Raw genomic sequence first — 18907 nt, 5'->3', positions numbered from 1 at the left:
TCTTTGAAGAAACACCACCCCCCTTTCCCTACATACACACATATATAAGAGAGCAGCCACTCTTCTGTACATATAACTTTATTTGCAAATCCGCCTTTCTTAGCTTAGAGATACCTATATTCTGTAGAAGAAATTTTTTCCTCCCTTACAGTATTTAGACTGGCCCAAACAAGGGAAAATGTTCTTGGATTAGAGACATGGTAAAATTTCACTTAATACTTATCAAAGCACCCACACACTGAATTCCTATGCTAAGGTTCAGGATGAAGTATAATTACCAAATTTAGTTTCAAAGTTCAAATGCCAGTTCCTGTTATAGCTAAGAATGTACCCACAAAGCCAGTAGGGAAGTTAGGGTTGTGGCTAAAGTTAGAGAAAAGTAAAGGGGGTGGCAGCCTCTTCTGAAGGGCAGGTGGTCTCAGCCCCAAACCTGTCTTATCACCTTGAACAGATTCTGGCTAACCAGCCTAACCTGCCCCAGGGACGTATCTACTTACTCTGCTGGTACATGAACATTCGCCTTCAACCTCTTTTCTGATTCTTGGAAATAGTTTTATATCTGCTATTAATTAATTGAGCAGCCATTAAATTTCCTACGGAAGTTACTTACCTCATTTAAGAAGTGTTGAATTGAGGCATGACAGTAAAATTAGGGATAAATTTAGGTATCCTTTGTGTGAGTGAAAAGCAAAGTATAGCCTTTATTAGAGATGTAGGATAAAGACATTTCCATTTACCACTCAATTTAGGGAGGCTGGAGATCCATCACATGTTTTAAACTGATGGAAATATTGAAAAGAAAGAATCAAGAAAAGAAAACAATAAGAATATTGTGTAAAAGCAACTGAATAAAAAGCTAAAGAAAAGCAGATGTGTATGTCCTTTCTTTAATAGAGACAGCATAGCATTTATATTCTTACATTTCCTTTAAGAAAAGGAGATTATCGTTAACAAAGCAAGAAAAATGAAGAAGAAGCTATGCACTGTAATTTAGTCACTATGTCACTGTAGAAAATATGAGAACCAGCAGTGAATGGGGAAATGCCGAGAAAAGTACCCATCCAAGGGATACTAGAATGTGCTTTCAGACTTTGTTCCCTTGAAGAGCTCTAAGTCTTAGTCCAAACATCATCTCCTTTGGGCTGCCATGCTGATATTGCCAAAGCACCAGTGTTTCCTTGGTGCTCCCTGGAACCTTGTCCATGGCTCTGTCATAGTATTTTCCATTTTCCAGATGTCCTTGCCACTCCTGCTGCTTCCTCCCCCTCCCCAAGACTGTAAGACCCTGGAAGGGGCTTTTTCACCCTGGTCTTTAACAAAGGAAAGGGGCATCTATCCATTCAATTCAGCTTTGCTAAGATGCTTTAGTAAATCATGCATTTACATGTGTTTTAAAGACTAGGTAAAAGTCAATCAGCAACCCTTGCAAAGATAGGGTAGACACTTATCCCTATTCCTTTCACTAAGGATAGGTAACAAGCCTGGATGTTACATATAAAACAAACCTAAGGAGACTCTAAAAGGTGGTGAGAAGAAGGCTGACTGGCTAGGGAACTCAGGACCCAAGGATCAACACTTTAGTAAGTTCTCTCTTTAGCCTCATATATCCCAGACTTGAAGCTGAAGAAGTCAGCAAACCTGGAAATGCCAATGAGTGCAAACAAAAAATCCTCAAGAAAAAACTGCCCTCTTGCTCATGCTAAAAGACCAGAAAGGGTGCAGCAAGACAGACAGTAACAACTTCTCTACTCCAGCCAAACACTACAGAAAACCTGTTGTCCCACCCCCACCCACGTCAGCAAAGCCTGAGTGGGGAGCCTAGACTTCCAACCTCATCAGCCTACAAAGAGGTACCCTAACATCACTACCAGGGCAGTGTCAGAGAAAACCGAGTAGGGAACTAGGGATTTCTTCCCACCTGCCAATGATAAAGTCTTCTCCACCATCCTGATTCTCCAGGGTCAGTAGAGATCACATGGAAGCAGTAGCAAGGTGCTCCTCTACCCATCTCAGCAAGGGAGGTGTCAACAGAGCCCTGACTGGGGAGCCTGAACTCCTACCCCACTCAGAAGTTACATAAAGCACCCCACCAGGTGTCCATGAAGGTTGAGAATCTGGATTTCTAGCCACACCTGACAGTAATGAGGCAGCAACCCCTCTTCCTGCTAGAGTAGTATCAGAGAAAGTCCACTAAAACAGAAGGTTTAAATTAGATGCATAGTCTTATAATATAATACCTAAACTGTCCAGATTTCAATCAAAAATCACTTCTAAGAACTTGGAAGACCTTAAGTTGAATGAAAAAAGACACAATAAATGCCAACACAGCGATAACCAAGATGCTGGAATTATCTGCAAGGATTTTAAAGCCAGCATCATAAATGAACCAATAAACAGTTACAAATATGCTTTAAGCAAATGAAAAAATAGATGTTCTTGGCAAACACATAGACTATGTAAAGAGGAACCAAATGGAATTTTTTAATGAAAAAATACAATAACCTAAATATAAAACTCAATGAATGGGCTTAAACGTAGAATGGACTGGATAGAAGAATCAGAAAAATGATTAATACACATTATTCAATCTGAACAACAGAGAGAAAACTGACTGGAAAAACAAAAATTAAGAGAGGCTCAGGGACCCATCAGTCTAAAACAAAAGTCAATGAGATTTTCTCAGTGATTACATAATTTTCAGTTCAAAATTCCATTATTTAATGGTCTTTGTAACTCTTGGAGCTGTTGAAAATGATTATCAGGTTTCAAACAGAAATACAAAATGTATTACTATCACACTTAAATCGTACCCAGGTAGCCTAAAAGTTAATCTAGCCTTTGAAGGTTCACAGGTGTGGATTAAAAGCTATGGTCTAGGCATCGTAGCAATTTGTTTCATTGTTTCATTTTTCATGACCAATGAGAGATGTGACATGATGGTGATATGTTCTCTTCAAATCTATGGAACTTCAAAACAAACTGCCTGGCACAGAATGCCCTGCTGCTGGTGAGGCCATTTTGATGCAGAGGAAAATGTTGCTACTATCTTGATGAAAAAAATGCTACATTGCACATGGTGACAAATTCTCTGAAATTTCTTCAAGATAAGACATATTTTTTAACAATCTCAAATAATAACTTTTATAGGTATTTTCAACCTGTGCTAATTACCAGTGAGCAGGATGGCAAATTTCTCTTTTTTTGTACAGGTACAATTTTTATAAGTAAAATTTTATAAGAGGCAGATATACTCAATTTCACAGACCTCCCCTCAAATTTAACTTGTCAGTGCCATTAAATCTGAAGAAACCCAATCACCATAAAAAGTAAACAAGATTAATATTTTAACTTTTGAGGGGATATGCAGAAAACATAGAAATAGGGCCACAGAAATATTTGTGCTTCCATTAATTTTTTGATTAAAATTGAAAGAAATGAAATTCCAAGTTAAAAGGAATCCAGAATCACTTTCCAATTCTTGGGACTATATTAATGCAACATAAACTGTTCCAATCCTATTCATTAGTTTAGCATTTGCCAGCTCTATAAAAAGTTACTAACAATAATATGGTTCAAACATCTGGTGTCCAGATGATATTCACACCTACTTCTCTGTTTAAGAGAAGCAGAAGAAGAGTTTTGGTGTGGTCTTTCTTTATTCCCCAGAACCTGAACATCACATACAATTCTTACACTTTCAGATATGTGCGAGACTCAGTAGGAACATACTCCTAAGGCTGGGTCGGGTCTGCAAATTTCCCTGAGATGTCCATATCACAGAGGATTCCTAGTTCTAACTCTGGCCAACAGTTTCTAAACAGTGTAACAGTGTGAATATAGGGCTGTACAAAATAAAAGTTTTTTTCAAAAATATTTATAGTATATTTCTGGAATTAAAAAAAAATCAATCTTCTTGGCTAAAAGTTGGCAAGTGTGTTTTCAACTTCAAAATGTCTGATACTGGCTCTTTCCTCTCTTGATAGAAGCTGAGTCCAGTGATGTGTTCAACATCTGTGATCCGGGCTCTGTGTAACCTCAAGAGCTCTTCAACCCATGAGGATTCATGCTTCCCGTGCTATGAGGATGGGAAATAAATAAGAAAAGTCAGTAGAGAACAGCCAGTTCCCTTTCTCTACAAGTTTCCATCTCCCCTACTTAAATCAGTTATGATACTTTGGCCCCCATAGGGCCACAAGATTTGTGAGGCAAAGTCCCACATGCTGAGAAACTCACCATGTAATATAAACCAGGCATGCTTTTTTAATTAGATGTGTCACTTTTGGGGAAGGGAAAGTTGACCTAATCTGCTTCAAGAAAATGATATCATGTATTGCAGTGGTGCAAGAAACTTCAGCAGGGTTTAAGAAATGTTGAAAAGCAGATGCCAAATGGCATGGTAGAAAGAATATGGAAATTAGAATGAAGGAACTTGAATTTAAGTCCTGGCTTCACCATTACCTATCAGGTAAAAAGCAGCAAGTGACCCAACACCTGAATCTTGATACCCTTGCCTGCACCCTCTTTAAAGGGTTGTTTTTAGGATCAAAGGTAATGATGTGGCCAAATTCATTACACAAATATCAGTTCTCATCAAAATGAATCACCTACATAGATGCATGAAGAATGGGGTTGAAAAAAGTAGTAAAATACAATTTCATTTCTGGCAGAATCTAAAGTCTTAAATGAGATCAGGAAGGAATTAAAGGCAGATACCCTGGCAAATGAAAGCAGATGTGGTCACTGAGACACGTAATAGGGAGGAAATCATACATCCACGTGGTAGTGTAAGTTTTTCTGAAAAACACTACTAGAGAAGGTCAGATGAAGAAAGTATCCACTGGTTTGTGGCTGATGTACTTTAAAGACACTTTTCAATACAATTTCATGTACCATGGGACATAACTAGTTGAAAATAGTGAATATAGACTTTCCCCATAGTGGGGAAATGGTCCCAAAATGCTCCATCTTTCCATTAGCCTCCAATTGCTCACTACCTAATATCATAGCCCCACACAGTCTCCCTTTCCACAGCAATCCTTACTCTTGCTCCAAGGGAAATAACATTGATGCAGGGCACTCTAGCCAGTAGATATTTGCCCTCTGTTCCAACATTTGTAGGAACTGAAAAAAGTACAAATAAAGCATCTGTTCTCTCAGGACGATATCCAGCTAAACTTTAGTTACCACTGCAGAGTAAGATTTAGATATACCTTCAAACAAGCCTCTCTCCAGTTCTAGTTCAATAGTTAGTGATTTCCAGGTCCATTGTTGTTACTGAATTTGGTAAAATGCTTGCATTTAAGATATTGATAAAACAGCATTTGGAATGCTAGAAATGGAAAAGGAACTCAGTGCCTAACTCATGGCACTTAACGTTGTTTCAGTAGATGAGATGTAAGAATAAGCTTGTTGTTGCCTTCTTTCCTTCGAGGTCCAGAATGCAGACATGATATCTAGAGAATCTTTAGCCCAGGTGGGCCAAAACTGCATGCTAAGAATGACAGTGCAGAAATATAAGATCCCTGATGGTGCTTCTCACACAATGCACAATCCCTGGACGGTCTACATCTAGACTTCCTAATTACATGAGGAGTCCTTCCCTTGCTCAAGTCACCTAACTGGGTTATCCCATATTTGCTCTTGAACACACCTCTAGCTGATACATTGAATGACAGCTTAATCTCTCAAGGAAGAGAGAGCAAAAGAGAAGGGGCTATTTGGTATGTATCCAACAATGTCCACAATATTGACCATTTAGCAGAGTTAGGTTCCCCAGAGACATCCAAATAGGTGAAATCCTGTTACTCTGCTGAATTATGAAGATTAAGGAAAAATAACTTATAGAGAAGAGTGTTCCATGAGGAGGGTCAAATAATTCAGAAAGCTTTTATCACAGAAACGATTAAGTGCAGTCATAACTTTAATAACTGATATGTAGAAAGTCTGTAAGTGAGGGATGGCAAATGGGTCACTGTATTCAATACCCAAGCCATGGCAGATATCGCCGTCTGTTTTGTTCACAATTGTGACCCCTAAATGGAAAAGAGTCCCTAGCAGTAAATATTTGTTCTATGAATGAATGGTTTGATCAAAGAGTAGATAAAGGAATGAAAGAAGGAATGAATGAAGGCCTGATCGCAGCACTCTTCCTGCTGGGTTACGACTGGACCACAAGATCCTCTTCACCAGACTCCAGATATTCACAAACCATCCATTGGGGCTAGTACGAAAGCCAGAATCTATTTGCTGACTCTGGTCTAGACTTACTTTGTGTAACTTCAGTGGAAAAAAAAAAAAGAAAAGAAAAACAAACCAACTAGGAAATGTGGGAAGAACTCAGAAAGGAAAACATTTCGCTCAGAATAAGGAAAAACTTAAAAACTGCCAGAATTTTATGCAGTCTTGATGTTCAAAGACTACAGTTTAGGTTTTTAAAATTCGGAGTAAATAAGAGAATAAAAAGCAATGTTTCCAAACAAACACAGGAATGACAACAGAATCAGAAAGGGTAATTAGGGACAAACATATGATTTTCATAAAAAATGGATATACAGAAAACTCCATATGAAATGTTTTCTAACCGCAACTTTAAATATAATTTATGACAGTGTTGACAGTTTTGGAATGATAAATCCAGTTTTAAAACTAGAGTAAATTCATATTTCAAATAAACCTAGGTTTGAGTGGCTAAGCCGTACAATGGAAAGTCATATAGGTTTTTACATTCTGTTCTAACTTTTAGTGTCTTTACCAGATGACAGGGTGGTCGTCTCTGAAGACATGTCATTTTTAAAGGATAAAATTTAAATCCCCCTTGTAATTTCAGAGTGTACATATAGTTCATCGTTATATATGATTCCACAATAATGTCAGGTATAGGACACCAACAATACACAATATGTATGTATTTTTAATGTTTATAAAGTAATTTGAGAAAGACTACTTACCACACAGCTCTCACTGTTATCAGTCCTATGAGGCAAAATGAAAGCTAAGGTGTCTAAATTTTCACACTGCAAGGGAATCTGCGATGTATCTTTACAACTTGTTAGCACAGTGAAGAAATGTGTTGGTATGTGAACTTCTTGATTACGGATGAGTCTGAAGTTTCTGTAAAATATGCCAGTGTACGCTTTAAGAAATAACTATCTTTCTTTTAATGAATATTTCAGAAGAGCAAGCTTTTAACTCAATCTATCTAAAAATATAATTCAATCAAATAATTAAATAAAAAGTTAGTAATCATAACACCTCAATATATTCTACCAGATTGAAGGATAGTAATAATAATAACAGAGTTGGACAAACTTTGTTTTCCATAAAAAATTTGTTTAACTTTTGGAAGTTTTTAAAAATTTCTACCTGAAGACACAGGAATTGGGACATTAAAGAAAAGAAAACATCATTTTTGAACATCAGCCCCCAAGATCTAATGCATTACTGAGTCTTTTAAACTCTGCAGTTGTGGCATGGGCAGTGGGCAGAGGGAGAGTTGGCATGGGGTTGTTTCATTCCCACTCCTTCAGAGAGGACACATTGCTGTGAATTCTTCATTTTAACTGATTTTTCTTTCCTATCCCAATAACTATTTTTATTTATTCTTTCTTTATTTGCAGCCAGTTATCAAAGATATCCCAAGTCCAACCTTCACCTGCTCTTAATTATCCAATTTCCTTTGTCCCCAAAGCTATGTTTTGCTTCTTTGTTCGTTTTTTTTTTCTGGAATCTTTCAAAATTTAAGGCAGCAGGAGTGAGATTAGCCAGAAACAAAAGGACAAATACTGTATGGTCTCACTGATATGAACTGACATTAGTGAATAAACTTGGAATATTTCGTTGGTAACAGAGACCATCAGGAGATAGAAATAGGGTAAGACATTGGGTAATTGTAGCTGAAGGGATACAGACTGTGCAACAGGACTGAATGTAAAAACCCAGAAATGGACAGCACAATATTACCTAACTGTAATACAATTTTGTTAAAACACTGAATGAAGCTGCATGTGAGAATGATAGAGGGAGAAGGGCTGGGGGCATAAATGAAATCAGAAAGAAAGATAGATGTTAAAGATTGAGATGGTATAATCTAGGAATGCCTAGAGTGTATAATAATAGATACAAAATGTACAAATTTTAAAAATGTTTTTGCATGAGGAAGAACAGAGGAATGTCATTACTGCAGGGTGCTAAAAATAGATGGTAATTAATATTTTAAAATATCACCTTATGTGTGAGACTAAAGCAAAAAATGTTTATTTGGTACAAAATTTATATTTTGACTAGTGCATTTCCTAATATAACTTATGTAGATAGTTTGATTGAACACCATAAGTACTTGGAATCTCAGGTAGGACATGAGATTTTGTTGGCTTGCCCAGAGTGATGCCCCAATGAATCCCAGAGTGATTCGATCAGTGAGTGGAAAAGTATTTGCAAAGCCCCCTTCAGGGAATGGTGAGAACAGGGAGAAATTCAACTTCCCCAAGTTGAATTCTTGATATTCTCACAAGCAGTATAGACAACCAAAGCTATAGGCTGAGCCCCCAGTCTTGGGGTTTGTTCATATGAAACTTAACCCCACAAAGGATAGGTCAAGTCTACTTAAAACTTAGGCCTAAGAGTTACCCCCAAGAGAGTCTCTTTTGTTGCTCAGATGTGGCCTCTCTCTCTAGCCAACACAACAAGCAATCTCACCACCCTCCCCCTGTCTACGTGGGACGTGACTCCCAGGGGTGTGGACCTTCCTGGCAATGTGGGACAGAAATCCTAGAATGAGCTGAGACTCAGCATCAAGGGATTGAAAAAAACCCTAGAATGAGCTGAAACTGAGCATCAAGGGATTGAGAAAACCTTCTCGACCAAAAGGGGGAAGAGTGGAATGAGACAAAGTGCCAATGGCTGAGAGTTTCCAGAGTCGAGAGGTTATCCTGGAATTTATTCTTATGCATTGAGTAGATATCACCTTGTTATTCAAGATGTAAGGGAGAGGCTGGAGGGAACTGCCTGAAAATGGAGCTGTGTTCCAGTATCCATGTTTCTTGAAGATGATTGAATAATGATACAGCTTTCACAATGTGACTGTGTAATTGTGAAAACCTTGTGTCTGATGTTCCTTTTATCTACCTTATCAACAGAAGAGTAGAATATATGGAATAAAAATAAATAATAGGGGGAACAAATGTTAAAATAAATTTAGTTTGAAATGCTAGTGATCAGTGAAAGCGAGGGGTAAGGGGTATGGTAGGTATAATTTTTTTTTCTTTTCTGTTTTCGTTTTATTTCTTTTTCTATTGTCTTTTTATTTCTTTTTCTGAATGGATGCAAATGTTCTAAGAAATGATGACTATGCAACTAAGTGATGATATTGTGAATTACTGATTATCTATGTTAATTTTTATTTCATTTGTTGATTTTTTTTTAATTAATAAATAAATTTAAAAAATAATTTAAGGCAGCAGGATCCTGGTTTTCAAGTGTAATGTTATGCGAAACCAAAATGTCTGAAACCAGATGAACACGAAAGGCTTTGGTTGGACCTGAGGGTGGGAAGGGTGTGCAGTCTACCTTTATGTAAAGAAGTTCTGCTGTAGGAGCCTAAGAGGCAGCTACTTGGGACCTTTATGCTTCAAGGGACATTGTAAGGGAATTTCAATTTTACAAACAAATGCACTTCAAGATATTTGTACAGAAACAATAACCCCTAAATCAGCTTGGGAGTAGAGGAGAGTCCTTGGAGTCGGGGTAGAACTCAAAAGAGACATTAGTCTCTGTTTCTTTGCAACTTTAATAGCAAAATTGCTTTGAAAAATCTTGTAATTACTGCTTTAGTAAAGATCAAACAGCACTAAAATGTTCTCTCTTTCTCCTTTTATAAACAGCACCACCAATGCTTTCCTTAAGATGTCACACCATCATCCCTTCTCACCCCTGAAATCTCCAGCAGTGTGGGATTAAAACTGTGCCATTCTCCTAAGGCCCTCGGACCTGGGCCACTACAGTTCGAATGTTCTGTCCCTTCTGGGCCTCATGATGTCTCCTGCCACACTGTGTGCTTCTTCATCTTCCAGCTGGTGGTACAGTAACAGTGACAATTAGCCACACCTAGAGATTTTAAATGCTGAAGTTACCTTCTAAACACATGGCAGAGTTCAGCATTAAACTGAACTCAAGAATTACTCATCTGAGGTGGGGTGGAGGGGAGAAACACTACTTCATTCATGATGGAGCACTGAGAGAAATGTCAAAATTAATCAGATATTTCAAGGGGCTTTCCATGTGGTCAGATACAGCACGTGCGTAAATATGAATAGCACAAGATAAGAAAGGTTCTGTGCACTCATCATTTAGATAGCAATCCCACTAGGCAGCTATCTTTAAGATGCAATGAAATATGTTCTTACTGGTTCAGAGTCTGGGGAGAATCATAACGCCCATCGTAATCAAAGTCAAACACAGGACCGCTGACGACGTTGACACCATTTCTTTCTTCAGCATACCTGCGCAGTAGGGTGCTGTGCAAGTGCTGCCACACGACTGCAAGAGGAAAAGAGAATGGTTCCGTGTGAAAAGAACAAGGGGCCGTGCAGCCATGCGAGATAAACGAACATCAGATTCAACACCAGGGTTTGTAATCAACAGAGAGAAAGTCAAGTTTGGCTTTGAACTTAGAGTGAGGTCAAAATACATTGTTCCTTTCTGGCCTTTGGAGGGCCTAATTGGCAACTGGTGAATTGAACTCTTTTAGGCACCCCTAAACCTGGGATCAAGTGTCATCTTTAAGCACATCATGAACACAGACGAGGCATGGCATTCAGGTTTATCGTTCATATCTGAATATTCCCTTTGAAATATACACAAGTATTCTAGATATAAATTACAGTAAAAATCTCTTGCTCTGCTCCATATTCTGAAATTCTGTGTCAATTTAAATATAAATTTATTTTATATTTTATATGTCAATTTAAATATGCATTTACTACTATAAGTCAAATACACAATAATCAATGATGTAAATCTATTAATTTCAAAATTAAAATTATTAAGAACATTCAAAGAGTTAAATGGGGAAACAGACTCTGCATTAATATAAATATTATTAGACCATATTAGCTAGACAACATTCGGAGAAACATTATATTCTTTTTGAGTCAAAGATGTTTATAAACATTTAAATACAAAGCAGAATAATAGATATTGGAATACATAATTCTAATATTTATAGAATGCTTTTTCATACTAGTATTCTCAAAGTTAAACAAACCATTAAGAATGTATTTTATATTTTCTCATTTAATTTAGATCATAAGCCCTATTACATATAAATTACAATATCTGTTCTGAAATTATACAATATAGGTTAAATTATTACCTTGGAAACTCTGGTACATTGGCACCACATTAGTGGTAAGCAATGCTTCAGTATGTATTTGTCTTGAACCTTTATATAGTTCTACAAATAAAAATAAAAGGCAACTTTTTTACTCTTAACAAATAATATTAGAAAGCACAGTTTCTCATCAGGGAGCGTTTTAAAAAATTAGCTGAGTATCATCTGAAACTACAAAACATTCCCAGATACTGGGCCAAGGGAAAATGCAACAGGTTTGGTCAAGTCCCTTAAAAACATCAGCCAAATATTTAGATCTTTTCTTCTTCTTCAAGATGAATTTATCAAGCAAACAGAAACCTTAAAAGAAAAAGGACTGCAAGTATAACATATTCAAACTTGACTTTCAGTACTTTATTTCAACTAAAATGTACTGCGCTGACAATCTTCTTTCCTTAAAGAAGGAAAATGAAAAAGAAAGAATATGTGCCTTCAGAACCACACCTACCTCAAAGAGGGGAAAAAAAAAAAACAAGGATGTCTGCTTCAAAATTCTGTACAAGGCTTCTTTGTATGAATTTTGGGTATGGACCTGGTCTATTTTTATAATGCAATACCTAAATTCTGACATCAGACACTTATTCTGGGGACTAGCCTGGGTCCTGAGGGTGACTGAATACCTGAAAGCCTCTGATTTTTACCTTTTAAGGCTGGCCTCAAATTGTCTTCTCATTAACATACAAATTTACCACTTTAAAGAAACAAAAAAAATTCTAAAAACTATCCCTTTAGGGAAGGAAATAGAACTTTGTGACTTAAAAAGGAAATGTCATTTGTCCAAGAATTAGATAAAGGCAGAGTTTTAAGATGATTAATTTTTCCCTCATACATTTATTCCCCTGAGGCATCCTTCTAAGGTCATTGAATTTTCTCCATATCTGCTTAAAGAAATGTCTATTAAGAAAAGTGAGGAAGAGTGCTGCTCTAGCTACAGTATCCGCACTAAATCAATCACCCTTCAAACAAAATGAAAAGCTTTTTAAATTTAAGTTTTCAATGTTCTAAATTTTTCCCTAGTAGTTAAATTTCTAATTCACAATTTTTTACTGATAAATAAATAAGGCTCCATAATGCATGACAGATATATAAATACAAGAAGAAAGAGAGGGAGAAGAGAAGGGTTGGGGAGGAAGAAGAAAGAAGACTTACGTGGTGGGAACAGGAACCCATAGCTCAGTTTGGCATTATTTTTATAAAATGAACATTTATGGACAGGACTAAAAGAAATTCGAAGATCCTGGTAAAGACAATTGGAAAAGTCTTCTGTAGAGAAACTGTCCTGAAGAATAAAATAAAAAGAATCATCAGGCATAGGGGGAAAAAGAAGATTGCTTTATAAGTAGAGGAAAGGTGAACTACAGCATAAATTTCTAGAGTTCCTGTCTGTCCATATTTCTCACCATTTTTCCATGAGAGTATTCTTTGCTCTAAGTGAAGTAAAGAAACTCTTTTCAATATTAAGGAGAGTCATCCTTTTATTTTTGGACATATGTGCAAATATTTTCCTATCTTGTGGCACTAATTTTGTTTAGACTGTTTTTATCTGCACAATTTTAAACTTTTAGATTGCACTGCTAATTTTCAAAGAGATATGAACCTATTTTCCGTACTCAACTATTCAGCCAAGAGTCAGGAAGAAAATAAGCCACTGAACAGCAACTTAAAAGCTTCAGGTAAAGTGGTAACTGTGAATTTACGTAGCTTTGATTATATGTGGAAACTGAAAATTCAAACAGAATCAAAGAACATTATGATAAAGGTATTAAACAACAATAAATACTGTAAGAAACCAACACAACATTGTGTAGAATGCTATATATTACCAAGCCAAATAAGTCTTTAGAGCAAACTAAGATAAAGTCTTCAAAAAATTTTGAAAAAAGTTTAGAGGCAGAAACTTTATATAAAAGTATAAAAATATGTGTATATAATACATTTATAAAAGTATAAATATATGTGTATATAATACATATTTTAATGCAGATTATACACACATATTTCTATCTTTTTAACTTAGCAATCTCAGTGAATACTAATAATAATTGCAATTTTAAACCCAGCCACTACCCTCAACTGCACTCTCTCAAATTCCCTTTTCATCCCTTTAGACATCCAATAGCCTGCCAGTCACATTGTCTCTGAATATCATTCTGGTCAGTCCAGTATGAAACTCTGATCTCCTATGAGATCTAACTCACACCTCGTCCCCTTCCCTCTTTCAAGGCCTACCTCCTACGTGACATTTCTTCCCACCAGGTCACCATGGAGGAAATGGTGCTCTTATCCTGGGATGTTTGCCCCATTCCCCTTCAAGCCTAACTCTTCTGGGCTCAGTCGTGGACAGGATGCCCACACCTTCCTCTGGTTTGGCCTGTGGCCTTTGGGTAGACAGCGGCATTGTGCTTGAACAGCAATGTCCATCAGTCAAGACCCCCTTAGATTTGGGCAGCTGCTAAGATCCCTAGAGGAGGTTTCTCTACTCACCAGCCTCCTCATGTTTTCCTAGCATCAGCGGCTGGGAAGATGTTTGGCCCCTCTTGGACTTCTGTAGCTCAGAGGGACCCAGCACACTTACAAAGTGGCTGTGTCCACCTTCTCCTACAGGGATCCACAGATCCCCAAATGCCAAGTTCTTTATAGGATTCGCTACCCTTCAGTTCTTATCTTGGATTCTGACACTGTTCTCCAGTGCCTTGAACTACCTATAGGAGAGACAACTCTACAAGAGAGAAACTCTACACTAATTATCTCCAGGGACCTTGATACTGCTGCAGTTCTCACTCACTCCCACAGGTTGACCAGCCCTCTAGCTCAAGAGGCAACTATCTTGTAGCTGGTCTGTCAAAACTGAGGCTACAGTTAGACATCCATAATGCCAGAGTCCCTGCTCCATCCACCCTACTCCTGGTAGCCAAAAGGAGCTTCTGCTCCCTCCTCTAATCACTCAGCTCCATTGTGGGAACTGCTAGGTCCACTTCCGTGCTCCCAAAGATGTCAAGGAACTGTGATAGGTGTGCCTCTTATCCTTTCCTGCTCCTCCTAGGACAGGATTCCACAGGGCCTCTTTGGCCAGTTAGCACCAGCTGCTCCAGCAAGCATTCCATAATCAGAAATGTCACGGCACAAGGCTAGTTCCCACATTCCCATGTTGTATGTGCCAAAATCCAGAGACCGTGGGTCAAGCTCTCCCCAAGCCCCCTCACCATGCTCCACTACAATAGCAGCACTAGATGCACCTAAAGGCCCAGCTCAGCAGCATCCCACTGCAGTGAGGCCCCAGGCTTCCTTCTGCTACAAGGGGAGACTCTAAGAGCCTCCCCTGCCACTTGACTTGGGTGAGAGGGCAGAAAACCAGATGGGCAGAGCTACTCATTAGCAACTGGGATATAGTGGTTAGAGTTGACAGATTAATCTGGCAACAATAAAAATACAGGAAACCCAGTTAATTTTATTGTCATACAAAAAAAACAATGAATAATTTTTAGAACATTGCATGAAACACCTGTATTTATTTGTCAACGCTAGTAGAGGTGGTAGTACTGATTGATTAATATAAGAACAGTTCTGCCGACTCTTAGTTAAAGCTGGGTGTGAGGGTTAGTCTTATTTGTCAACCTGGCTTGGCTACGGTATCCTGTTACTTAAACACTAGTCTAGGTGCTGTTATGAAGGTATTTTATAGATAGGTTAACATCTATAATTGGTTGACTTTAAATAAAGGGGTTTTGCCTCAATAACATGATTGAAGGCCTTAAAAGCAAAAACTGGGGTTTCCTAGAGAAGAAGAAATTCTGCTTCAAGATTAAACCATCTACTCCTCTCTGAGTTTCCAGCCTGCCATCCTACTCTACACATTCCATAGTCAAGACTATGAAAACATCATTCTTGCCAAGTTCCCAACCTGCCCTCCTGCCTTATAATCTTGAGACTCTCACAATCCCAATTCCCTAAATAAATTCCTTAAAATAAATTTCTTAATCTCCTATTGATCCTGTTTCCCCAGAGAACCCTGCCTGATACACTAGGGAAAATGTCTGTCCAATGTTGGTCATCCTCTTTAGAATGTGGGGAAGTTTAGCAACTGCTGTTGTTAGCTTTGGGTCCTCTTTAAATCCTGAGGAAAAGATAAAGTCTGGTTCAGCTTCCTCTACACACACACACACACACATTCTAGGTTAATAAACAACCCCAAAACACTTATCAGGCAAATCCTCATGTTATGAATTTAGAGGTGAATAATTAGAAACACAAAATATTAAACCTGGAGAAAAGGAAAACCCCCTTTACTGCATGCCCCGCATTCCCCAGGAGAAGAAACTTGCTCTGTCTGGACCTCAAACTCACATGGCTGGTTAGTGGCAGAGCTAGAATTGGAACCTAATATTTCTGAAGCCTGGCCCAGTGTTCCTCTAATGTGGGAACTGATCACAGAGCCAAGATTAGCAAGGAGAAACTATGGCTTCAATGTTTTGTTTAATGATTATAGTTTTAAATAGCCACGCATAGCTAAAGAGGTGACAGATACTTGCATTTCTGTTGACAGTGTAGGATGTCCAAAGCGGCAACCGCAGGTCATGGCTGTACCCAGTGACGAACTGGTGCTGATAAAGAAGACAGATGGTGCTGTTCTGGACAATTCTGGGTCTTCCATAGGGTAGAGTGCCTTGCTTAATGAGCTTCTCTTGGTTTGGAGGGGGAAATGAGACCACCATTTAAATATATTTAGTGTGCATCATATAGTGATATATAAGGATACACTCAACTCTTCCTCTATTTAACCCTATTGAAAGATTATTCTGAACTGGTAAAAATAATAAGACTAATTACAAAGACAAGAACCACAAATAATTATAAAGCAAAACAAAAGGTTTTCATTGCAATTTATGCTTATGAAGATACTGAAAGAACAATGTAATGTCAAGATATCAAAAGAGGACACTACGTGAAGTTGCTAGAAATTGCAGTTAATTGGGATTGAAATTATACCACAAAAATTCCTTAATATTGTCTTAATTACTTATTAATTAATTAATTAATAATGGCCATTAATTAATAATGGCCTTATTCTTTAGGCCATACTCCACAATGACATTTTTCTGGTTGATGTGTGCGCTTGCAAAGGCAAAGCTCAGAACTGTAATTTTAAGACTAAACTGAACAAAACAATAACAATAGTGGATACCACTTATTTCTCTTTTTCCAAATAGCGGGTGCTTTGTAGAGTTCTTGACATACATGATTCTCATTTAATGCTTTTATCTCCCTGAGAATTGAGGCTAAATGCCCATTTTGAAGATGAGGAAACAGTAGCTCATGGAAGCAAGTAATTTTTCCATCAATATATAGTTCCTAAACTCATATTCAAACCCAGATCTACCCAATTTCAAAGGTGTTGTACTGAACCACAGTACTTTGCCACAGGGAGGCTATCAAAGATTCCTCTTAACCCAAATACGGACAACAGGGATTTTACATAGACAAGCTCAAGTCAGGATTAGAGCAGATAAAATAATGTGAGGCAACCAACTTTAGATATCAAAGTTGTGTTTAACATCCAAGTCAAAACCGAACATTTCATCAGTTGTCAGCAAATTCTTAATTTTCATTCAAAAGTTATGAAGAAATAATTTTAGATAAACTAAATCTACTTATGCTCTCTTGTAATTTACAAAGAACCAGGTCAGATAGGAGTTCAGATATTCCAGAGGAATTCTGAGGCTCTATTATAAACCTTCACAAATCTTCAAATTTTCCAAACACCTCCATCAAGTTCATAAAGAGTGATTCAGCTTCCACAAAATACATTACACACTATTTCCACTGCAAATATCCCTTCTTCCCTTATGACTAACAATCTAGACTATCAAAGAAATCACTATTTCATCAGCTGGTCTTCCACTGCTGCATTAACTTTGTTGGTTAGTCTCAAATAATGTCCCTAATCAATTGTATTTGGCAAGCACTGTTTATTTTCACATTCCAAGCTTAAGAGTACAAACTTATCTTTCTTACCTTCTGCCATGGTCAGATTCAAATGTGTCTGAAAATCCACACTTGGGAAAACCTTAAAAAGTTAATAATACTTGTTTTGAGGGCTGAGAGAAATGTTTTAATTTTATAACATAGAGTTCTACAGCTTAATTAATCCAATTTGAAACAAAGATAACATTTTAAGCTGTCTCAGGTAAATGAAAGTTATTTTTTTGATGACCAAGGAAAACGGACAGGGATGATAGTTGTAAAAAGATAAAATTGTTAGCATAAGCATAACTCTATAATGGAAAAATAATATAATTACTGCTTTATAACTCTTATCTCTATTTCTACAATCTTTCTACAAGCCTAAATCAAAGAAGTCAAAGATTAAGACAAAATTGAAATCATGAGCTACTCCCCAAATCTCTACCATCAATTTTGTTCACAACTTGCCGTGAATTGTTATCTTCTCACAACAATTACAGTTTGATAGGAGTAAAACAGGAGCAGAGTCATACATCCATTTCCTAGCCCCCCCCCAAAATGTTATTTCCCCTAAATTTAAAATAGTTTGAGATGCATTCTAGAGAAGGAATATTGTGATTGGTTTACATGTGTTCAAGACCTCACTACTTAGGTTAACAGCACAAATTCTATGATCAGAATATCCCAGAACTCAACTAGACTTCTTCCAACCTGTAGCCCAATCAAGCAGTAGGATACAAGTCGAGGTGAAGATGCAAAAACTAGGAAGAGGAAAATATAAATAGTAAAAGGCCTTCATGCACTCCTAGAAAAAATAAATATATGAACCCCACCCCAGCACCTGAATTTTAATTTGCTCATTAATCTCTCTCTAGCACATCCAAGCAGAGGGTGCTGTAACACCATACACCCTGGGCTAAACTTCTGGCGGTACTTACAGAGGGATCGCATGAGCAGCCAAGGTTATCTTGGGTGGTTTTGGTGAAGGGGCACTGTACTGGAGGGCGGACTTCTTTGGGATGGTTTGGGCTATAAAAGGGATTCTTTAGGAGGTGGTTAAGACTTCCATGAGTTCCGTTATTAGAAGCTGGTGCCAAATTAAGCAAATCTACAAAATTCCAAGAATGGTCAAAATAAGTTACTTCAAAGTTTAAAAATCATATAAGTAGATGTGTACTGTGATTAAAAGAAAACAAGTCTACATGTGCCCTTTACTCTTTACCAAAAAATAAAACTATGAAATTTTCTTCAGCTTTCAAGTATTCCTGAAAATGTTTTTTCTTAAAGGAAATACTGATATGTATTCTTTACTTCTCTATAAAAACGTCTGAATTTTAAAGAATATGATAATTATATAATTATCAGCTGTTGAATGCTTACTGTATACCAATCACTGTGCTAATATATTTTTCTTATTTAATCTTCAACACTATTGAGTAACTTTTAGCACCAAGATTTGGTAGATGAATAATAAAAGGGCTTTGTCAAAGGTCTCAAAGCTGCAAGGATGGAGACTTAGGATTCAAAACCAGCTCTGCCTGAGTCTAAAGCATTTAACAG

At 37.3% G+C, this 18907-nt stretch overlaps 1 protein-coding gene across 1 annotated transcript in view; it reads right to left on the bottom strand.

Annotated features, from left to right (window-relative positions):
• Positions 1 to 2457: 2457 nt before the first annotated feature.
• The window catches only part of ENPP1 (ectonucleotide pyrophosphatase/phosphodiesterase 1), a 94971-nt gene continuing 78521 nt past the window's right edge, over positions 2458 to 18907 (bottom strand). The window contains exons 18-25 of the mRNA XM_077143973.1: positions 18286 to 18455; positions 17399 to 17450; positions 15916 to 16067; positions 12536 to 12665; positions 11369 to 11449; positions 10401 to 10533; positions 6948 to 7110; positions 2458 to 4075 (exon numbers count right to left, since the gene is read on the bottom strand). Of these exons, the coding sequence (XP_077000088.1) occupies positions 3905 to 4075; positions 6948 to 7110; positions 10401 to 10533; positions 11369 to 11449; positions 12536 to 12665; positions 15916 to 16067; positions 17399 to 17450; positions 18286 to 18455 (1052 nt within the window). The 3' untranslated portion in view covers positions 2458 to 3904. The remainder of the gene's footprint in view (positions 4076 to 6947; positions 7111 to 10400; positions 10534 to 11368; positions 11450 to 12535; positions 12666 to 15915; positions 16068 to 17398; positions 17451 to 18285; positions 18456 to 18907) is intronic.

Source organism: Tamandua tetradactyla, chromosome 25 (assembly GCF_023851605.1).
Source record: "Tamandua tetradactyla isolate mTamTet1 chromosome 25, mTamTet1.pri, whole genome shotgun sequence".
In the NCBI taxonomy this organism is placed as follows: domain Eukaryota; kingdom Metazoa; phylum Chordata; class Mammalia; order Pilosa; family Myrmecophagidae; genus Tamandua; species Tamandua tetradactyla.
This window is presented reverse-complemented; position numbering and strand designations above follow the sequence as displayed.